The sequence below is a fragment of the Dysidea avara genome, chromosome 8 (genome assembly GCF_963678975.1).
Source record: "Dysidea avara chromosome 8, odDysAvar1.4, whole genome shotgun sequence".
Taxonomy (NCBI): domain Eukaryota; kingdom Metazoa; phylum Porifera; class Demospongiae; order Dictyoceratida; family Dysideidae; genus Dysidea; species Dysidea avara.
This window is the reverse complement of record NC_089279.1, coordinates 13,221,166-13,246,247: the sequence shown is the minus strand read 5'-3', so window position 1 is coordinate 13,246,247 and position 25,082 is coordinate 13,221,166. Positions and strand designations below refer to the sequence as shown.

At 35.8% G+C, this 25,082-nt stretch overlaps 1 protein-coding gene and 1 long non-coding RNA gene across 3 annotated transcripts in view; one reads left to right on the top strand and one right to left on the bottom strand.

Annotated features, from left to right (window-relative positions):
- The window catches only part of LOC136262909 (uncharacterized), a 100,511-nt gene that overhangs the window by 50,238 nt on the left and 25,191 nt on the right, over positions 1–25,082 (bottom strand). The gene's annotated exons all lie outside the window — the stretch shown is intronic.
- LOC136263629 (protein NLRC5-like) lies at positions 16,459–22,167 on the top strand. Its single transcript, XM_066058260.1, has one exon. The coding sequence runs from the start codon at positions 16,459–16,461 to the stop codon at positions 22,009–22,011; it is 5,553 nt and encodes a 1,850-aa protein (XP_065914332.1). The 3' UTR covers positions 22,012–22,167.

The window sequence follows — 25,082 nt, the reverse complement described above, 5'->3', positions numbered from 1 at the left end:
TCTACAGGGTGATTTGTTTGTAGCTGAACGATCTACAAGGTAACTTCTTATAGCTGATCTCTGTACAGGGTGATTTCTTTGCAGCTGAACTCTCTACATGGTGATTTCTTTTTAGCTGACCTCTCTGCAAGGTGATCCTTCTAGCTGATCTCTCTACCGGATGACTTGTTTGTAGCTGAACTCTCTAGAGGGTGATTTATTTGTAGCTGAACTGTGTACAAGGTAGCTGATCTTTCTACAGGGTGATTTGTTTGTAGCTGAATTCTCTACAGGGCGATTTGTTTGCAGCTAAACTGCTGAACTCTCTACAATGTAACTTCTTCTCTACGGGTGGCTTGTTTCTAGCTGATCTCTCTACAGGGTGACTTGTTTGTAGCTGAACTCTCTACAGGGTGATTTGTTTCTAACTGAATTCTCTACAGGGCGATTTATTTGCAGCTAAACTGCTGAACTCTCCACAAGGTAACTTCTTCTAGCTGAACTCTCTACAGGGTAATTTGTTTGTAGCTGAATTCTCTACTGGACGATTTGTTTGCAGCTGAATTCTCTACATGGTAGTTTCTTTGTAGCTAAACTTTCTACAATGTAATTTCTTCTAGCTGAACTCTCTACAGGATGACTTGTTTCTAGCTGATCTCTGTACAGGGTGACTTATTCCTAGCTGAACTCTCTACAGGTGATTTGTTTGCAGCTGAACTCTCTTACATGGTGGTTTCTTTGTAGCTGAACTCTCTACAAAGTGACTTCTTCTAGCTGATCTATCTACAGGATGACTTGTTTCTAACTGAACTCTCTACAGTGTGATCTGTTCATAGCGAAACTTTCTACTGGGTGATTTGTTTGCAGCTAAACTCTTTGCATGATTGTTTCTTTGTAACTGAACTCTCTACAAGGTAACTTCTTCTAGCTGATCTCACTACAGGGTAATTTGTTTGTAACTGAATTCTCTACAGGGTGATTTATTTGAGCTGAACTCTCTACATGATGGCTTCTTTGTAGATGAACCCTCTATAAGGTACCTTCTTCTAGCCGATCTGACTACAGGGTGACTTGTTTGTAGCTGAATTCTCTACAGAATAACTTGCAATGTAAGATTACTGAGTAAATTATAATGCAGCTGAATGCTTTATTAGGGTGACTGTTCTATTAGAGTATCTCGATCTCGCATTTGCTGCACGTAGTTGCCTTTCGAATCATAACTCAGTGATTTGTACTCCGATTCTTCTGTACTACTGCAAGGACTTTCTATGATGACTAATCCAGCTACATACTGATTTTCAGCTCGTTGGTCTAAGCGGTTTGCCTGGTAGACACGAAAACTAATAGTTTATTCATAAAAATCGATCGCGTAATTTTGACACAGGTTGGGTTTTGTGTCATATCTCCATGGGCTTTATCCCGATTCCTTTCAAATCACAAAAAGGCACTCCTACGATGGTTGCTCCATCTACATATCAATTTTCAACTGATTCCTCCAAGGGGTTTATCCTGTAGGCGTGACAGACCTTCGACCTTATTTTACGCAAATAATCGGTCATAACTCCGTGAATGTTCATCGGATGCCTACCAAAGTTGGTACGGAGATCCGCCTTAATGAGCCCTTTAAGTGTGCCAAGTTTCAGCCCGATCTGAGCACGCATTCGTGTTTTATGGCGGATTTTACGTAGTGTGCGAAATGAAGAAGAAGAAGAAAAAACGAAGAAATTAAAACAAAATTTTGTTCGCTCGTATCTCGGAAATGGCTGGAGCGATTTTCTTCACATTTGGTGTGTAGATTCCCCTAGCTGGCCGGCACCTCTCTACCAAATTTGGTTCCAATCGGATAAGGGATCACAGAGCTACATAGGTGTGAAAATTGCGTTTTCTTTCTTCCTGTTAATATACTCACGGGTGGCACGCCGGCTTCTTGGGCCGCACGACACACTACCGTGTGTCTTGATTCCTTAGACTCTATTCTTTTTTCATTTAATAGCTAGCTAGGACATTATGTCTGAACAAACTGATTTATGGTCAGATATGCAGACTATTTGGATGACAAATGTACAGTGACTGACCGCTATATTTGTCTCTGAATTAAGACACACGGTAGTGTGTCATGAAGCCAAAGAAACCGGTGTGCCACACCGTGACACACGGTAGTGTGTTATGCGGCCCAAGAAGCCAGAACACCACACTATTGACAAGAAGAAATAAATTGTGATTTTCACACATGTATATATCTCTGTGAGCTCTTATCTGATTAGAACCAAATTTACTACAGAAGTGCCCACTACATAGGGAAGTCAACATACAAACTTTGAAGAAAATCACCCAAGCCATTTCCGAGATATGAGCAGCCAACGTTTTGCTTTAGTTTCTTCATTTTTTCTTATTCATTTTGCACACTTTGCACCATAAAACACAAAGGTGGGCTGAAATTTGGCTAACTTAAAGGACAGATATACTAAACAAATTTGGTAGGAATCCGATGGGCATTCATGGAGTTATGACCACAGAGAAATGGGGGCTGGAGTTAAACTGGGACATGGACGGGGATGGGGTCAATAGGGGTAAAACCGGACAGGGATGGGAAAAATAAGGGTAAAACTGGGACAGAGATAGCAAGTAGGGTTGAGACCACACAAGTTATATACCCCTGCCCATGCATAGAGGAAGACAGGATTACTGGCGATATTTAGTTAGAAAGAAAAGTCAAAATGGCTTTTGCTTTCAAGCTGGCTAACTGATAAGGTGCACAGGCATTCCACTGTAGTATATTAGTGTAGCTAGCTGGTTATTGAAGTCAATGCAGTTAGGTTCAGTGGCCAGAGCAACTGATACACTTCCAGCATGCAGGAGCTATATACTTTGTAATAACATAATATACTGATTACCACTGATGACATAATAAACACAGGATTAGTTATACCACACACCAAAATCATGAATTACAAACACAGCTGAGTAGATATAGTACAATAAAACAAATGCTAAGAGAAATTATAGATGTAGCAAGCAATAATGTGACATGCATAACATAATAGTAATTCTCTACAAAAGTAATATGCATATGAACCAGTTGAAGTGTCAACTTTGTCACCATGTTAGAGGAATATTTGACAAATCGCTGTTGTTTTGTTGGCTTCATACCATCATAGTAGTAGGGACGTTCATGCCACATTATGATAGAAACAAAAATCCTCCAGTATTGATGGTGCAAACACCATGGACTTTTACTGGTAAACAGGCATGATGGAACTTTTGATTCGCCTTTGCATGTATAAAACTGATCCCCTGCACTGTTTGCTGCACTGTTTGCTGCACAAGCATTGTCATCGATTCGATCAGTGATGGTATATTGTGCCTTTTTGAGGTGGCTTACTTGGGAATTCAGTTCCACAATAACCCATGACATGGCCTGGGATGGGATGTAGAAGAAAATGTGGTTCGATAACCAGTCTTCACTAAATTCTAATTTGGGTAATGAGGTGATGTACACAGACTACACTGTTATATCTGTAATTTCTACAAATGAGAAATCAAGCACAAAAATTCACTGTTTTCAGTTCCATAGCAATTAAACTTTTTATTTGCAGCTCAAGGAACATTTAGCATTAAGTGTGCTGCTTTCAGTATCAGTGATTTACCTTCATTAAAACCTGAACTATTTTCTAGCATCAAGGAAAGACCAGCTTTTATAGAATTTTCCATCTCACCAAGTGCAATAGAAATCATGGATGTTGTTGGCAGTGCAGCATAAAGATGGTCAAGAAGTTGTCTGAAGTACAAGTATTTGTAAAATCACTGGCTCCACTTTAATGTAGTAGGTATGGTACATTGGCTACAAGCAAACTCTTCTTGGTGTATATATAGACAATGATACATTAAGCTTTACAAGACAAGCTTTGTGGAACCGGTCACAACAGATGCAGCACTGGTATACCTTATAATACTTCTGTTACTTTCTATAGATTGCCAGTGAAATAGATCCATCAATCTAAGGAGTCAAGCAAAAACAATCAAGGTGAACTTCATCCATCTCTGCAGACTGATAAGATCCTCTGACTTGGTAGAAAAACTAAGCATTTTATCATTGGCTTCTTTCAAAGAAAGGAAATCATATAAACATCTTGTAGTAGCTTCATTGTCCAATTCAATTTTGGCAGGTTATACAAGCTGTAATTAACAGCATTGCTGTAATAACATTTGCATAATCAGTGTTAAAGCACTGACCAGAAGTGTGAATGTGGATATAAACAGAAAACTATTATATAGTGTATTTACAACTATTAATAAAAAATAAGGACAAACATTTTGATATTCAGGATAACTAGCTAAAGTCTTGTGTATAATGTATAAAATCATGCAAAGTTTGCCTATAGCTAATAAACTGTATTACACAGAAAAACCACAGATTGTTCCTTTTGTACACTGTGGTGATCAAACATAATAACATACAGCAGTGTTGATATGCATCACAATGTACCATACATGCTTACCTGAACAGCTGGTATTTCACTCTCATTAGGTAACCTCTTTAAGAATGCGACTTGATTATTTCTCTTTGTCTGGATAACTACGTACAGTCTTGCCCACAGTCAAACCAACAATTTCCTGATTACAGTTAAAGTTGAATGTACATACAGCATATGGCAACCATACCTCATCCAAACTTGTTTTACAGACATGCAAACACAGTAACTTCCCCAGGAAAGAGTTCTCTATTTTTTTAAATGGTCTCCCACTTCAACTTTCAAGAGTTGGTGTCACCACATAAGAACACTCGATTTGCTGCGACATTAGCCTTCTTTTCATTTTGAAGACAAAATAGTGACAGATTTACGTTTGCAAATTTTGGAAGATCTATATGTGAAGGAAAAGGAAATATAACAAGTGCACGAAAATTTGGAACTTTCAACTAGAGCAGGGACCATAGCACATCAATAAAAAGTACTAAAACATGCTGGAGTAGCCATGATATTACATGACAGTAAAATAATATGAAGTGTTTTATCCCTACTGTGCTCTTCTTATGGTATCTTGCGAACAGTAGGGATATAACACTTCTTATTGTTTTACTGTGATTTATTATTGTGCACTACTCAAGCTTGTTTCAGTATTTATTATGGATGTGCTATGGTCCCTACTGTAGTTGAAAATTCCAAAATTTTTGTGTACTTGTTTGTTAACTTATTTTGTTATTATGACTGGTGAACCAATGCATACCGCATCAAAAGAAAGTAATGGCACCAAGTGCCCCTGCTAACAATTATCGTCTGAAAAGTGAAGTATTCATTACACTTTGTTGTCAGCTATGTTCAAATCGTTACACAGCACTATGAATCAAGAACTGTTTGAAAAGTATCTCTGTAATCAAAGTAGCCACCATGAAAAATACAGACGATTTCCATTATGGAGGGAAGCTATCACATGCTACCATCAAATTGACACCTTTCACTGTCAGCTAAAATTTATGGGACACAAAGGAGGACACTGGTAATTCCATGAAGGATGCATTGTATGTACTGTGTTATGCCAAAAGCAACATGTCCGGCTGAAGTGACGTCGAACAGTGAAAAAATCAAGCCTGTAGCCTTACCCGTTATCAAGTTATGCTTGTCTGAAAGCATCAGTCAGTTGCTCAGTAAGTCAGTAGAAAATTCTGTTTAATAATTTTAAAAACAATTTCCATAGCAACTTGTTGAAAATGTTTCAGGTTGATCTGAAGATTTGAGTGGGCTTAGTTTTACCCAACCAATACTGCCTTATTGTCATCAAAGAAAAATAAGGCTGGTTTTTTGGTGATGTTTTTCATGGGTCACACCCACAACTTTGATGTCCCTACTATACAGTACTATCGTACTGTATGATAGTAACATGCATCAGTGTAATTACAATAGATAATCGTTACCTTGTGAAATTAAACAGTAAGAGGATTCCACAAGTACTGCTTGCATCACACCAACAAGACTACAATGGCTTTTGGATATCTGCACAACAACAACCACAGCCTAAATGATAAAGCACCCTCTGTATGTACCATGCTCACCTTTGTTAGCAGCTGAACTATTTACTTCAGAGTCTGCCATAAGACTGTCAGATCTATACATTCCTGTTGCACAATAACATACATAATAATACAGTATGAGTTGTTACAATGTATGCCTTTTTAGGTATACACTTACTTTCTCTGTAGGCATCGTATCGAAAGAATAGCAATGGTTTGGTTTTCTAATTTCAAAGCTGTGACGGTATTTTTATATGCTTTCTTCTCATTGCTTATAGCTTGAGATACCTTGGTTTGATGGGGATACACAGTTATGTTTGGTCCTTTTTTGTTATTTGCTTCAAACAGTTCACACAATAGTGCAGAATCCTCACATGAGCTGGCCACAAACCAACTTTCAAATGAGGGTAGTATCAGTGATGGATTAAGGGGGTTTTAAAGTTTCCACAGAAACCCCTTTAAAAATTGATTACACAACATTTGAGTATTTTGATTAATTATTGCGGCATGCACCTGTAATAAGCGTCCCTCTACAATTCGTGTGGGTGATAAAATCACCAAGAATTATACATACTGTACTATATTATGACTTTTTGTACTGGCAAAACTTCATATTTTTGCCTTTGAAATCACCATTTCAGCATTCAACAGCATGTAGCTAGTGACCTTTTTTTTTGTTCTTTGACTTACAGCTAGGTTGAAGTTGCAATTCCAGAGTGGAATCTGAAACCCCCTCTAGATCTGCCACTGGGTATGATTTGATAGAAATACCAGTAATAATATGCTCTCCTATTGGACCAATAGGAGTTGCAGAAAAGTTTTTTGCATTCTTAACAAGGCAACGCATCTTCTCAGAAACATAATCTGGAGGTGTATCATCATCTTTCCTTGCTTCTTTGAGGTACTTTTCATAACCAGCATCAAATTAAACTTTTTGTGCTTTGTATCATCTGCAATATAATATCGGTATTATGATTGCACTATTGACTCCATGCCAAGTCTATACCAATAAAATTAACATGCAAACTTATAAGTGAAATTACATCAGTTTTTCTTTGCTGGCTGGCTTTCTAACTGTCCATCTTCATTATCTATTGTAATCACAGCTGTGTACTTTACAAAATAAGACCTACCTTGAGTATTATCTACAAAATTACATTTTCACTTTGATGTTTGTTTAATAGATTCATCTTCATTTCCACTATGATCTGTTGGAAGAAATAAGTAGCATACATTTATTCTGTACATATGTAAGACAGAGACTTGCAATTTGAGGAAATGCTTTCAATATCCTTCTTCCTTGGAGGCTTTCTACTTGATAGCTTTTCTTTATTCCTCTCCCTTATCTTTTGATTTAAACGTGTCGTGTTTGAGATCACTAATTTCTCATCCGATCATCAACTCGCAAACCATTATGTGAAAGTACATCCTCACTAATGGACATGAGCAGCTTTCTTTTTGAAAAGTTGAAGGTGTCTCATCATCTGCAACTCTGACCAGTCAAAATCCCTTGTCAGTTAGCATTACACATATATTATAAATGGTCTCCTTTGGAAGTGCTAGTTGACTATCATCTTTAATTTGCTTTGCTGGATTCAGTATGATCATGGTTGGATGGCTCATTGGTATTACATGATAATGATATACCATCTCCTGCTTTATTAATATCTTTTGGGTCAATTCCTTTTGGAAGAAAAGGAATAAGGCTTGGGTCACATTGCAGGTATGAGAAGGCATCTTTAAACTGCCATGAGCCACAGAGATAAGCTCTTATCAGTTCACGCTGATAGTAACACAATAAGTGAAACAATGATACATAAATCATGGAAGTTGCTTCCACCTTTGCAAGTTATGAAGAATTGCATTCATTGATTCAGTAGGATTATTTGTTAAACCATTTTCAGGATATGAAACACCCATGTCTCTTAGCTTCCAAATTGATGAGTGCTCCATAAAGGCAGGTAAAAACTACTCTTCAAAGTACTGTAGCACAGTTGAGTTAGTAATATATTTTTGACACTTGTCCAAGAAGCATAAAATCTTCTTCACTCTCCTCTATCACCAAGGCTTTAAAAGTATTAGCATAAAAGCTAATTTCAGATGGTTGGCAGTTAGCATTCTTCAAAATTTGATAAAGGTGTAAGTAATGCTCAAGATAGTTCCAGGAAGGTGTATTCAAGCACAATGGAAACACACCAGAAAAGTTGAATTCTCTATCAGTAACTATCAGCAGTCTCTTGGAAGCCTGGAGTGATAATAAACACCTTAGACTTTTCATAAATGGCGAGTGATCTTCTTTGAGTCTATGAAAAAAGCCACTGGTGTGATAGAATCTTTCAGATTTCGGCAAACTAGAGTTGAGAAGTAAAAATCTCCCATATTAATCACAGTATCATAGTGCAAGATTACTGGATTCAGTGACACCTTTAGAAACATTTCCACAAGGGCGGAGGAGACGGTCCGGTTAGTCAGGCCTGAGCCAGACCAATAATCTGGAGTTGAACCAACTAGCTGACCAGCTCAAACTACATTACTCCATGCAATCTCTGGACGATCATATCTACATGTACATTTCACAGATGTTATTGAAAATGCATGGCACAAGTAGTTACCTATAGTTTCTCAGCCTAACTAAAGCACAAAACTACACATACAGTACTTCCAATTACCTTACAGTACAGCATAGCATTCACATCGTTTCGTACAAAAATGATTGTGGGTTCTACATATCACGTGTGCTGACATTTGGCAATTATCATGCATACGGCAGGTGCATTTGATTCTAAACCAGCACACTTATATCACAATTCAATCTTCATAAATAATCATTAGCATTTCTTGGCTTGGCTTCTTTTACTGGGTGAAGGGCTGGCAGTGACAAACTAGGCACTTAATTTCATGGCAGGAAGCTGTACATCCATACATTACATGGTGGCCATCTGGATGAGATTTTGAGTAGAATTCTTACTAAAGCTCTCGACAGAGTTTATGAAGATTGCATGACATTATCACTACTGTTCTAGTTAACTTTTCATTTCCTAATGCTGGTAAATTGCTTCTGTTATAGGTGCATTCCACATTTATTTTCAGGCCTCTTCTGCATTGTATAATTCCCATCTTAGGCACAAAAAAACGTTCTCTCTTATCTTCTTTAAAATTCATGCATGCGAACTCACCATTTGTGGACTCTTAAAACATTTTATATTTAAGGATCAGAAAATGGAAAAACATGCATCCTATTATGATTGGTAGAACAACAGCAAGAATGGATAACTGAAGTGTACAAGGATTTCACTGTACTGGAATGGTATGTCACAATACCTTCCAGTTATTCTGGTCATTGGTGTTCGATACATCATGCAGATCTCCCTCTTGATTACTGCTCAAGAATGATGCCACAGGAGGTCATGCAAATAATAACATATGGTAGCTAACACATGAATGATGGGACCCTATACTCCTGCTACTTCTTTGAGGTATTAAAGCTTTTTTGCTTATGCGTGGGTTCTCAATTGGAGTAATTAAAGTAGGAAACAAGTTTCTGACAGTAATAAACTTCTTTGTTTAATTACATATTGTAGTAATGATCCCTACTGACTAGTATTGGACTCTATTTAGGCTGTTTTGGGTGGGTAATAAATCTCATATACTCCACCTTGTTTCTAATATACTACACGCCTTCAAGCATAATATAACAAAAATTCACAATACCATATCAGAGATTTATAATATTAATGTAATTGTGTACAATAATAACCATATGCATATTTTATATATACAGATAACTGTGACTGGCCTGCCAGCCTACTTGGAGAAGGTTATAGATACTGATGAACAATTAGATATATTGGACACAGGGGGCAGAGTTATTTAAAACGCACTCAAGAGATAGATGACGATGCATCTGTGCTCCTGTATTTACATGCATATTATGTTGTACATTATCTGTTGCACTGCAATGCCTCTTCTCATTGTTCAAAATACTTGACACTTCTTGTTGTTGGTGAGTTGAGGTTCTCTTGTAGCTTCGTACAGCTTCTGTGCTACGATGTCCAGTCCTTTCCATTATTTGTTGTTCATCCACATCATGTTGGTACAGTCTGGTTGTAGTAGTAGCTCTAAGTGAGTGGTTAGTATAGTATCCCACCATTCCAGCACTTTTGCACATTCTACCAATGGTTTTTTCTAGTGTAGCATGACCAACTGGTGTAGTGGAATACCACAAATCTTTACTTGGGTTTTTAAGTGGTTGGAGATAAAAGCTATTAGATGGTCGTTCAGGTGGACAATGGCTATTGTAGAGCTTATAAAGTAGAACAAAACATCTCTTTGGATTTTCCAAGTTTGCATGGTGCATAACAATTTTTTGTTTGTTTTTTCTGCCTTTCAGTCCACCGGGATTGTTTTTTGAGACATCTTCTTTATACAGTAGATAAGATTTTTCACCTGGCTTTTCAATTAGTATAATTTGTGATGGTTGGTGTCGCAGTTGTCTGTGTTCTTTTCCACCCAAAATATAACCCATTCATATATACCATTGTGTTTAATAGAGACTGAGGGTTGCCACCACCAAGGATTCCCTTTTCCCACATGGCTTCTTCATCCTCACAATTAATGACTTCAGCTTTCCTCTGCTTTGTTCCCAACCCTAATGCTTGTAGCCTTTTCATTTCGGAGTCCAAAACATTTCGAAACTTGGTAAATTCTTTATCTTTGAATATGTCAACATTTATTCCACTTATCCTTAAGTATCTGAGGACCCCACAGCATATGTGGTGTAGAGTGTTGGGCGGAAATTCTGTTCCATCTTTTTTCCGAACTTCCAGAATAAAGTAGCATATCGAGTGATTTAACTCAGGTATAGTGATATCTTTCAGGTATGGTATTATTGTACCTGTACTTTTTGCTCTAACCCATTCGTCCCACATGGAAACGCAATGCTTGGTATCTTTCCTTGTACTCTCAGGAACAGCACTTTGTATTGCTTGCTCAATATTTTCCCCACTAAGGGCCTTGCCAAATGGCCTGCTTTTTGAAGCAGTTGAAGTTTCTTGGTCATTAGAGTCTTCGAAATTCTCTATTGCTCTTAAGAGTAGCAAGTCCAGTTCATCTGGTACGTTATCACTACCACCAGAGGCGTGGCTGTTAATAGGCGAAATATCCTCACTGATAAAACTAAGTAACTCGTCACTTAAAAACTCACTAAGGCTAGTCTCCATTTCATTTCAACTATAGCTCTATAGCAACCAACCAATGTATATTAATTTTATCCAATAATAATGCGAGTTCCCTTGCGCGATATACGTAAGCTATGCTCGATGATGCCAAACAGGCGCTTAATTATATCACATGCACACTGATGGTTGCTAAGGTGACTGTAAGATTACCAAGATTTTTGAGAATTGTCAACCTCTCGTTATTAGATACCTAATGGAAGAGGTAACTAAATAGTCTGTAGAGTAAATAGAGTCTAAATTAGTTATACGGATACAATATGGAGTCTATGGAATTTATAAACCCTCAGGCCCTTAGTAGCACCCTCGCTGCGCTCGTGCGCTACAGCCTCGGGCCTTCGGGTTGATAAATTCCATAGACTCCACATTGTATCCGTATAACTATTATTTAGACTATGGTATGGCCAGGGCCGCCCAGAGAAATTAAGGGGCCCAGGGCAAAGAGTTAAAGTGGGACCCTTGACCCAAGTTGTAAGGTGAAGACCAAAAAAAAAAAAAAAAAAGGTCACAACCTGCTGGCAATGACAATACTACCCATCACCAACCATATCTCCTAATCCATAAGCTTGCTACACTGCTCCTCTGAAGAATACTGTGACTGCTCTATTAGAGTATATCGATCTTTTAAACAGGTATTCAGGGGGCCCTTCATGGGGCCTCCTGGGGCCCCTTTCAGGCTGGGGCCCGGGGCAAAATGCCCCAGTTGCCCCCCCTGTGGGCAGCCCTGGGTATGGCTCATTTACAGGTTTACTAAATCACTTAGTCATCTGACATGCTTACTTAGTCACCTACACATGTTCACTTAGTAACCTGCCCTCAAGCAATCTTGTACATGATAAATAATTATAACATGAAAGGCACAGTGCAGTACTTAATAATACTGCAACACTCTTCTTCTCCGTGTTCTAAAATAATTCTGGACAAATAGAATACGTATCTACTGTAGCTCTAGAATACTAAGCAGCATATCTACTGTAACTCTAGGCGTTACTCTGGTTACCAGTCAAATAATTATTTTTGTGGGCACTATAAGGACTTCAGGAAGAAATCATTCCGTTGTTCTGCATTGCTCTTTCAGCCCACACTCATGTTCTGGCTATAAAGATATGTACTTTAAACCATAATCTAAATAAGTTAGACATCTCGACCAATGGGACCTAAGCAATTTAGTAACCCATCAGGCCCTTAGTAGTGCCCTCGCTGCACTCAGGATGCTACAGCCTTGGGCCACCGGGGTTACTAAATTGCTTAGTTCCCTTGGTCTTGGTGTCTAGCTATTGTGTAAAATTTCAATGTTTAATTAAATCTATAAAAGTGTGAGTATGTATCTAGTAAAACTTACACACCATATAGTTGCTTGCATAGATTATTTTTTAGTATATAGTCATTCATTAATTATAATCCCATGTTTACACAAGTATTTGTTCTATGCATTACTTTTTGCATTATTCTCACACAGGTAAAATCATACAGGATATATCCAGTACATTACGTAAGCGGTATGAGAATAATAGATTTACTGTTAAGGTTTATGAATGCCCACCTGATCAGCCTAAGCATTATACAAGTTTATCCTTTATTGATTGCAAAGAAGATCACAAGGATGAAAATTTTGCATTAGAATTTATAAAAAAGGGAAACACTGTGTGTACACTCAAACTTAAATCAAAGCAAAAGTATGGAGTTCAAAATACAGTATACACAAATACTACAAACAATATATCTGACTTATTTGCACCCATAATCCATTCTAATGGGGATATGTCTAATCCAAAATCCATTTTAATAGAAGGTGCACCAGGAATGGGAAAATCTACTTTATCTAAGGAAATTGCTTACCAATGGGCTAAAGGTGACTTGCTTAAATCAAAAAAGTTTGTGTTCTTAGTAGACTTACGTGAACCTCACTTAAGCGACGTAAATTCAACAGAAAAATTTTTACAGCGCATCTTATACAGTAGTAATCATCAAAAATGTGAGCAAATTGCACAACATATTGGTGATTCTGGGAAGGACATTGCCATTATATTAGATAATTGTAATGAAATTAACAAATCTTTCTTCATTTCTGAACTGCTTAAACGCAATGTGTGGTCAGATTGTATGCTAATTGTTACCACTTGCCATGATAATTTATTACCTCTCCGTGGCACTGTGGACCGTAGGATCAAAATAATGGGATTTACTGCAGAAGATCGTCTGAAATACATTGACAAAGCTTTTAAAGATTCACATGAAAGGATAATAGAGTTGAAAAAGTTTTTGAAAAACAATCCAGTTATAAATGCACTGTGTTATGTTCCTTTAAATATGACCATACTTCAAAGCTTAGCTAAAAGAGATATAAGAAACCTTCCAGAAACTCAAACAAAATTGTATGAAAGAATTATTGAAACAACCATAAGGCACCATTTGCAGCAGAATGAAGGTAGCACTGTTTCTTTTCGTGGTCTGTTTGACCTGCCTGATTCATACAAGGAAAACTTTTGGCAACTAGCATGTTTGGCATTTCAAATGTTACAGAACAATAAATTAGATATCACATCACATGAGATGCAGAACATGTATTCAAAATCACCTGTGAATTATATCTCAAATGATCTGGGGTTGGTAAGTTGTGTTAAAACTTTTGATGGAAAAGAAAGTGATATATTTCATTTCCTTCATTTCTCCATTCAAGAATACATGGCAGCCTATTACATTTCAAAACTGGAGGACTCTGAGCAACTAAAACTTCTCCAAACAACGTTTTTTGAAGTTCACTACTACAACACTTGGATTATGTATACAGGTATAACTGGTGGGAAGGGCACTGCTTTAGAAAAGTTTCTGTTTGAAAGTAAATTTAGTTTGCCCGCCATATTAACTTTTTCTAAACCACTCAAACCTGCTATATCTCCAAAATTTTTAGGAGACAAACTCAAGTGTCTTCATATTTTTCAGTGCTTTGCTGAAACAAAAAATGAAAGTTTGATGTCATTGGTTGGAACTCAGTTTACAGATCAGATAATTGATCTCAGTTGCACAAAAGCATTGTCACCGGAAGGCATTAGAACTCTTAATTTTTTTCTTTTAAGATCACGTAACAAGAAGTGGAAAAAACTTAATTTGTCGAAATGTAATTTGAAAATTGATGAATGTAAAACTCTATCAGAACTGTTATTTGATGATAATCTGGTGCACATCAATTGCATTGATCTTTCTTACAATAGTCTAAAACTTTTATCTTTTGTTGGCCTTTTTCATTTGCTGAAGTCTTGGCATACATCTCAAATTATCATTGCTGATAAGGAGGACAATGACAATGCTACAGTACAAGGTAGGACTGCAGACAAAAGCAATTTATTTGTTACATCTGAAAATGCATTTTTTGAAACAGATATAACAGTAATTCTTTTTGGAACATATTTTTTTGCATATAATATTAATTATAAGCAACTATGTGAGGTACAATCTGAGATACAATCTGATACATTTAGAGTCAACAGTATGTACTTACTAAACTGTGAAGTGCTCATCAAAGGTGACTTCTTACTGAAGCACAGGCTGACTAAGATTCACATTCTAAATACTGAAATTTCTAACTGTATTGACATAATTAGTAATTTGCTGTGCATTCGTAATAAAATTACAGTGCTGTTTATATATGACTCTGTTTTATCTGATCAAATTGCTGATGAAAAAATAGGTAGATTGATACTGAAAGACACTTATACTGGCATTAGGTTGTTAATTAGTGAGACCAAGGTACAAGGAACAATAAACACATGTTCATTGAGGAGTGAGCTGTCAAATTTAGAAATGTTCAATCTTTTTGTGAGACTTAGATCTTTACACACTTGCAATATACCTTGCTGGAGTAACACACTGCACTTTTGCTGTTATGACAGTGAAACTTTATTGTGGTATATTACTAGTATTATTTTCAATATAGATAGCTATCAATTAAGAATCAAACTGATCGAAGGAAATACTTTGATTGCACAAAAAGTATCGTATGAGACAATCACCAATAAAGATACATCATGCAATGAAAATGCAATATGTAACAAGCCATTTGATCAATCATTCAGAAATATTTTTCTAAGTGGTTGTAATTTAAGAAATTCAGAATATGAAGATATAATTACCAGCTTTTGTGGTGAGGTATGTTCACTTCATATTCTTCATAGTCATTTGGAGTCAAAGATCCTCTGTGAAATATTGGAAAATAAATCATTTACTTTGAAAGAATTGTTTCTACACACTGATCGTAGTATTGCTAATCCAAACTTGGATAACCCGTTGTACCAAAACGTTTCAGTAGTCTTTGTTAGTAAAAAGATAATAGCAGTACATAATCCTACTAATATGCAGCTTGCAAGAGCATTTCAGTTAGAGCCATCAATCACAGAATGCAAGTTTGTTAACTGCAAGCTATGTGCTAGTACCTTTTACTTTTTTCTATATATACTAACTAAAAGTTCAATTGAGGTAGACTTTACTGGCTGCACATGTGGAAGTGTTGAGTGTAAAGTTATTAGTGAATACTTCAATAGATCCAAATTACAAATAATAAAGCTCAAATTTTCTGCTACTAAAGATACATATACATACTCTCAGGCAACTGCATCTGAATTTATAAAACTTATTTTTATAACAAAAATCAAAGAAATTATCATTAGTAATAGTATCACCTCTTCAGTTTACTACAAATTGATGGAAAAACTTGTAATACCTATGATTAACCACAGTAGGTATGCATCTGAAGTTTGTCTTTCTTTGGCTTACAGAAATATGAAAGTAAAGTTTTACTGTTGTGTAGATTGGAGTGTGATAACTAAATCATTAGATAACACAGTTACTGGATTGTTCATGATCAACTGTCAGTTATCCAATTTAAGTGGCAATAATCTTACTACTTGCCTTAGTAAGCTGCCTAGTTTATCTCAAGTTTGTTTTATTAATTGCTCTTTGCAAAATACTGTAATTTCCAGCACTTTAGAAGATTTTCGTAATAAAAATTATGAAATGTTTATATTTAATACCTGTTCTATTAATGTGGAAAATTTATATAATTTAGTCAGTGATCAAAATACATTGCAGAAGACTAAACTGCACTTTGTAGCAATGGTGGATGATCTATTATGCATTCATAATGTAACACAGCATCAATTAGATTTGCTCAAATTCATGAAGTGGTCATTTAGTGACACAGAGAAAAAAGTGCTTGCTATGGTAAACAAGGCTATCATAAAAATGCAGAAATGTTTGTTTATGTTTCACAGGCATCAACTCATTGCATTTCGTTTTACTGCAAAAGATGATGCAGCATTGGATGCTGCACTGATTGTATCTGCTATTGACTCAGCATTTCTTAGAATATTTGGAATTGACAACTGCCATATCAAAGTTGAAGATATAAGCAGAATTAAGTTCATTCTTAATCAAAACCCTGGACTAGAGGAATTGTATTTAAATAACACGTTTTACAATAAAGATGCATTTTTAGCTGTAATAAGAGTATTAAAAAGGACATCTACATTAAAACACTTTGGGATTGTTGGTAACCAAATTACATGTGAATTATTGGATGAAATACTACCCATATTGCACAATAATTTAAAACTAAAAGGCCTGAATATAGGACATAACAACTTGAAAGATGCAAGTATTGCAAAACTTGCCAGTGCGCTAAGTTGGAATAATAATTTACAACAGTTAGGATTGGAATGCATCAACATTACTGATAAAGCAATAGAAAACATCGCAGCTATTATTTCTCGCAATACCAATCTACAAGCGCTAAATCTTAGTAATAACGGTCTACAAAGTGCAAGCATTATAAAGATAGTGGAAAGTTTACAATATACATCCACTCTGGAGCAATTAGAATTACATAATAACAATGCTACAGAAAAGGCAGCAAAATATATAGGAGATGTTCTCAAACACAGCGCTAATCTACAAGTACTTGACCTTGGTGGAAATAACCTACAAGCACAAGGTATTGAGAGAATAGCTAATGGTTTACAAAGCATTTGTACTTTAAAACAATTGCAAATATGCAATAACAACATAAATAGTGATGCAGCAGATAATATAGCAGATATTGTATCTAATAATACTGACTTACAAGTGCTTGACATTAGTGGAAATAATTTACTTGCAGCTGGCATTACTAAGATAGCTAAGAAGTTGAAGAATATTGCAACACTTAGTGAACTACATCTTAGTATTAACAAAATTGGTGCAGGAGCAGCAGATGATATAGCAGCTGTTTTGTCACAGAACACAAAATTGCAGTTACTCTATCTCAATGACAATCATTTTCAAGCAACTGGAATTAAAATATTACTGCAAGGTTTTAAACAAACTTACAATATACGAGCACTACAATTGCAAAATATCACAATAAGCGAAGAAGCATCAGATGATATTGCAGCTGCTTTATTATGCTGCAACAGATTGGAAGTGCTTAACCTTAGCAGAAATAATCTACAACCAAAGGGAATTAGGAAAATAGCAGACGTTTTACAGAACTTTTCTACTTTGCAACAGTTAAAACTATGTAATAACAACATCACTGCAGAAGCAGCAAGTGATATTGCAAATGTTCTGGCACATAATACTAACCTAGTGGTGCTACATCTTAATGGAAATGATCTACAGTCAATAGGAGTTAAGCTAATAGCAAAACCTTTGAAAAGTTTTTCAACACTTGGTGAGTTAAATTTAGCTGGAAACAATGTTACAGAAGAAGCAGCAGATGATATAGCAACTGTTCTTTTACACAATGCTAACATCCAAGTACTTGACTTAAGTAAAAATAATCTAAAAGCAACTGGGGTTATAAAAATAGCAAAGGTTTTGAAGGCTGTTGAAACATTAAGAGCATTGTACCTTAGTTACAATAATCTTTCTAAAGAAACAGCAACTGATATTGCAGATATTCTAGTACACAATACTAATCTACAAGTGCTTAATCTTAATGGAAATAGGTTTCAAGCAACTGGTGTAATAGCAATTGCTAATGGCTTGAAAAACTCTGTTAGCTTAAACCAGCTTGAGTTTTACAATAGCAATGCTACAATAGAAGCAGCAAGTGATATAGCAAGTGTTTTATCCCATAATACAAATCTGCAAGTGCTTAACCTCGGTAAAAATGATTTACAGTCCAAAGGTTTTAAGATCGTAGCAGAAACATTGCAAGGCATCTCAACACTTGTTGAGCTACATTTGGCTGAAAACAATATAAATGAAGAAGAAGCAGATGATATAAAAGCTGTTTTATTACACAGTTTAAAGTTGAAAGTATTAAATCTTAATAGGAACAATCTACAATCTACAGGTGTTATTAAAGTTATGAAAGGCTTAAAAAACACATTGACACTTAAGGAGTTATCTCTTAGTAATAATAATATTACTGAAGGAGCAGCAAATGATTTAGCAACTGTTCTGTCACACAACACTAACCTGTCAGTACTTAACCTTAATGGAAATGATTTGCGATCAACAGGGATTTCAATAATTTTTAAAGATTTATGGAACAATACAGAACTATGTGAACTACACATTAGTAACAACAACATTACTGAAGAAGCAGCAGATGATATAGCATATGTTTTATCTCACAATACTAACCTGACAGTGCTTAACCTTGATGGAAATAAATTACAATCAAAGGGAATTGTAAAAATTGTCCATGGATTAGAGTCTACTAATTCCTTATGTAAATTAGGATTGAAAGACAATAATGTGAAAGATGCATTAGGTATAGGCAATGTACTAACACACAATAAATGCATATGTGAACTAAACCTAAATGGAAATAATTTAAAAGCACAGGGTGTTATAACAATTGCAAATAAGTTGTCGAATGCTTGTTCTATTCTGCAGTTGGAATTAGGCAACAACAATACTACTAAAATGACAGAGGAAAAAACAAGACCCATAGCAACTGTTCTTTCACACAACATAAACCTGCTAGTGCTTGATTTAGAAGGATGGAAGTTTGATATGAATGCTACTATCAACATTGTAAATAATTTAAAGGGTACACATAATTTAGAGATATTGCGATTAGGATATTGCAATGTTTCTGAACAAGCAGCAGACCATATACAAGACATTTTGTTACAAAACACTAAATTAAAAGTGCTTAACCTCGCTGGAAATAATCTTCAAGTAAAAGGTACTATAAAAGTTGCCAAAGGACTACAAGATTGCAGCTCTTTACAGCACTTAGAATTAAACAGCAATAATATTACTAAGGAAGCAGCATGTGATATAGCTGCTATTCTATTACATAATATTAAGCTACAAGTGCTTAATCTCAATAAAAACAATTTACATGCAGCAGGTGTTATTGAAATAGCTAAAAGTTTAAACAATGCTTTTTTTTTACAACAATTAAAGTTAGAGAATAACAATGCTACTGAAGAAGCAGCATATGATATAGCAGCTGTCCTATCACACAGTAATAATTTACGAGTGCTCAACATTAACGGAAATAATCTGCAGTTATCAGGTATCAGAAAAATAGCAGCAAGCTTGCAGGAGATTTCATCGCTTACTGAACTTCATGTCTGTAACAACAACATTACAGCAGAAGCAGCGGTTGATATAGCTAAAGTTTTATTGCACAATAAAAATTTGCAAATTCTGGACCTAAGTGGTAATAATCTGCAATCAGCAGGCATAAAAACATTAGCCACAGCTTTACAGAATATTTCAGTGCTTCGTGAAATTTATCTTAATGACAACAGTATTACTGAAGAGGCAGCAGATGATATAGCAGCTTTTCTATTGCATAATACCAGACTGCAAGTATTTAGCATTAAGGAAAATCATTTAGCGAAAGGAATTAACAAAATTGCAATGAGTTTAAAAAACATTTATAGATTGCAAAAGTTACAGTTGGGTAGTAATAATATTACTGAAGAAGCATCACATAGTATAGCAGCCATTTCATTGAACTGTCCTGACTTAAGTGTCCTTGAACTAGATGGAAATGATTTGCAATCAACAGGCATTAAAACAATAGCCAAGGGTTTTCAAAAAAACACACTATGTGAACTTGATCTCAGCAAAAACAATATTTCTGCAGAAGCAGCAGAACAGGTAGCAGCTATTCTGATGAATAACCCTAACTTACAAGTACTCAATCTTAATAACAATAATCTGCAAACCAAAGGTATTGCGAAAATAGCTAAAGGATTGAAAAATACATTTACATTGCTACAGTTACATCTATCAAATGTCAAGTGCACTCAACAAGTAGTGCCTGATATTGCAAGTGTTCTGAAACACAATAATAGTCTTAAAGTACTTGATCTCAGCAATAATAATCTGCAAGCATACGGTGTTAAAGACATAGCTGAAGGTTTAAAGCAGGTAGATACGCTTAACAAATTGAACCTGAGTGACAACAATATAACAGACAAAGGAGCAAATGACATTGGAAGAATTTTATCACGAAATACCAATTTGCATTTTCTTCATCTTACCAATAATAAACTGAAAAGAGATGGCATTGAGATTATAGCAGAACGTTTAGTGAATACGAACACTGATAGTTTGTTAAATATAGGTTTAGGTGAAAACAGTGCTACTACAACAGCAGCGGATGCTATAGCACGCTTCCTCTCATACAATAGAAACCTAGAAATAATTGATCTTGCAGGAAATGATTTAAAAGCAGATGGTATAATTAAAATAATGGAAAAGTTGCAGCATATCAAATCTTTACGAACACTGAATTTAAGCAATAACAATGCAACTGTAAAAGCAGCATATAGTATAGCAACGGTTTTGTCTCAAAATTCTAAAAGCTTACAGAAACTCTATCTAGGTAAAAATAATTTAAGAGCAGGTGTAACAAATATAGTAAAACAATTGCAAAATGTTTGTACTTTAGAAGAGTTACAACTTAATCACAACAACATCACTGCAGAAGCAGCAGATGATATAGCAGCTGCTCTATCACACAAAGCCAACCTGACAGTCATCAATCTCAATGGAAATCAGTTACAGATGAAAGGAATTTTGACAATATGTCAGTGCTTGCAAACTATTAACACATTAAAACAGTTACATTTATCTGATAACAAAGCTACTGAAAGTGCAGCACGTAACATAGAATGTGTACTTTCATGTAACTCAAATTTACAAGAGCTCGATCTCAGTGGAAACAGTCTACAAGCCAATGGGGTAATTAAAATAGCCCTTGGCTTGAGGAAAATTAGCAGACTGCAGACTTTAAGATTAGCTGATAACAATGCTACTACAGCAGATGCAGCAGAGAGTATAAAAGATGTTTTATTACTCAACACTAAACTAAAAATACTAGACCTTGGAAAAAATAATATGCAAGAAGAAAGCATCAAAAAGGTAATAAGTGCATTACGACAAACAGTAGCACTTGAAGAATTACATCTCAATCACAACAATATCACAGAAGAGGCAGTAGATGATATAGCAGTTATTCTATCACACAATGTTAACATGAAAGTGCTTAACCTCAACGGAAACAATTTAAAGACAAAAGGTGTAAAAAAGCTATTCCAGTCAACTTCTAGCCTCACTGAGTTACACCTTGATAGCAACAATATAACTGGGGAAGCAGCAAATGATATCGCAGTTGCTCTGTCAGTTGGTAATAAATTGCAAAAGCTCACCCTTCGTGAAAATTATCTGGAGGAAGAAGGAAAAGTTCACATTCTAAATGCTGCACAAAATACACTGGAGGTCTTCTTTGATCCACAAAATACACCACTAAGTCCATTAAATTACTTATATATACACCGGTAGCTGTTTGTGTTATCCCCTTTATGTAACATCATGCAGTAAGATATTATATATATGCTTAATTGAACATATTATGTGTTAGTTGTTGTCCATAGTTGTTTCACTATACACATTATTACTTTTTGTGAACAACCACAATTATTTATTAATAAATTAAGGAATTCAGACAATGGAGTTACTGAGCTACAAATTTTAAACTACCTATTTAAAAACACTTGGCTATTATATTTAAAAGCAGATACTTGCTGCAGACAAGTATCATGACCATGCATGGCTGATTGGTTGGCTACATTGTACATGTGTGATAAATACTTTAGGGCGTGAATGAAGAACCTGCATGCATGAAGTTTATCCATTAAATGCTTAAGAAGCATGCAACACATGCTTAACTACATGATGTACATTGGAAACAGGGGTAGATCCAGAAGTTGGCAAGGAGCCGGAGGGGCACAAACAGGCTAATTTGTAAGTGGGTGGGAAGCAGATTTTCCTTGTTAGTTATAGTTGCTTTATTATTTAATCAGGAAATCTTAGGAAATGTCTCACTGTTGATTTTGCCATTTTGGGTTTTACAGATAAATGAAGCCTTTATAGCTGGTTTAGCTATACAAGGCTGTCAATGTCTTAAAACCAGAAACAATAATTAATCTAGAGGCACTTAGCTATAGCATGTTCAATAGGTGCTGAGTGACAGATTGATTGACAGCTGGTTCAGGTGAGTCAGTTTGCAATAAATGGTAGTAATATACACATTTGATTGATTTTGGCCTGATAAGGTTTAGTACTACACTGTTAAAATTGAGGTGGCATCACAACACATAATTATTTTGCTAACTTTCAATTGAAGTTTAATCAGTTAAACTAGCAACTGTAGGTTTTCTTTGATGGTGTGATGCTGACCTGATGGTAGTGGGCTAGGTATGAGGCACTTCCAGTCTAGCAGGCACAGCTGGTATCCAGTTACGTTTTAAATGCAACTTACCAAGACAACCACTATCTGTTGACAGTGGCAACTGACTCATATCAGGATCAGACTGGTGGCTTGTGGTTCTAACAGCAAGGAGCTACATTAAGGGGGTGAAGTGTAGAAAGACAAGCAAGTAAGTGTATTTATAATCCTGTTGAACTATTGGATGTCACAGGATGAGAAAGGAATGGTAAAACTCTAATTGTATCCACGGGTAGTCAATGAATGGGGTGTGAAAGTTATGAAAGTCTCAGTCAGTCCATGTCACTTTGTAGAACATTGTTAGCTTAACATTTCTCTTCCTTGTTCATGCAAGTGATGGCCACTTAAGTTGTTTAACATGTTACTTACACTGCTGTAATAGGAAAATCATTCATTCTATATACAGTATCTGGTTTATCTGATACTGTAAATGTGCATGGTGACCACCCTGTAGCTGCGTATTCCAGTACAGACCTGGATTTAACTAATTTAGGGCACCTAAAAATGATTTGCTGTAAAAATATTTTTGCTTTAATGGCTTTACCACATACTTAATTTTGTGTGTTCTTTCATTTTATGCAGTTCTTTTTCTTTGTAATAGCTGAAACTTGGTCCAAGCACAGTACTTAGCTCTAGTTGAATTAAGGTATACACTTTAGATTATCCTAGTCAGTGTTGGGGGAAACGTGTTATGTAATAATAACCACCCCAAAAACACCTTCGCTGTAAAAAAGGCGCGCCCAAGAAACTACAAGTACCTGGAACCCAATGTAAAAAACAAAAAGAAAAAACAGCTCAGCTGAAGTGAAAAGTAACTGGTAACTTAAAGAGCTGATATCTGAAGCGGCCAAGAATACAATTACTAAAGTTTAATCCATGCAAGAACACCTTGGCTATAAAACAGGTGTGTACATGAAAGTAACTGGCAACTGAAATGGCTGATATCTGAAGCGGCCAAGAATGAATGGTCATATACAACTAATTCAAAAATTTAACACCGAACCTTTATAATTCAGCTGTGTTCTATATTCACTCTTGCTACATCGTAAAGTAATTTCTTTTAACTCTAATTGGCTGGTAATTTGGCCGCCTTTTTTAATAGTCAGTATAATAGAGCTAAAAAAGGCCGCCAAATTACCAGCCAATTAGAGTTAAAAGAAATTACTTTACGATGTAGCAAGAGTGAATATAGAACACAGCTGAATTATAAAGGTTCGGTGTTAAATTTTTGAATTAGTTGTATATGACCATTCATTCTTGGCCGCTTCAGATATCAGCCATTTCAGTTGCCAGTTACTTTCATGTACACACCTGTTTTATAGCCAAGGTGTTCTTGCATGGATTAAACTTTAGTAATTGTATTCTTGGCCGCTTCAGATATCAGCTCTTTAAGTTACCAGTTACTTTTCACTTCAGCTGAGCTGTTTTTTCTTTTTGTTTTTTACATTGGGTTCCAGGTACTTGTAGTTTCTTGGGTACGCCTTTTTTACAGCGAAGGTGTTTTTGGGGTGGATATCACTCATTTTTGTCAGTGATAGGCTCTGTAAATTTGGTTTAAAAGGTAATTTTTTGGAAATGAGCAATTAACATTAATGCAGAATATTATCTTGGAGAGTCAGTAAAATCCATACATAATAATGATTGTTTCATAACACCGTAAATTCGAAAGTATGAATTTACGGTGTAGTATGACTGTTCTATTAGAGTAAATCTATCTTTACTGCCTGCATGTGACGAATATATCTCATATCTGTGCATGTTAAATGCTTCAGACACCTAATTAAACTTGCAAGTGCCTAACTAGTTCACAGTTGCTACACAGCTATAAATACATTTGTAATTGTTATCATCATAATCATGTATCATGTTATAACCATTTTTAAAAATATTTTGGTCACAACTTCAGGATTAGAGCAGCAGAGAAAGGAATAGAGGACTCAACCATCAAGACTTGTATATGGGAGATGGAACAGCATTGCGATGGGCAATGCCGGTACTAACCCCTCAAGGGTGTTGCAGTACAGTATAGATGCAAGACAAGAGCCTCGATCGTCACCTTTTGACTGTGGTCACAACTTCAGGATTGGAGCAGCAGAGAAAGGAATGGAGGACTCAATCATCAAGA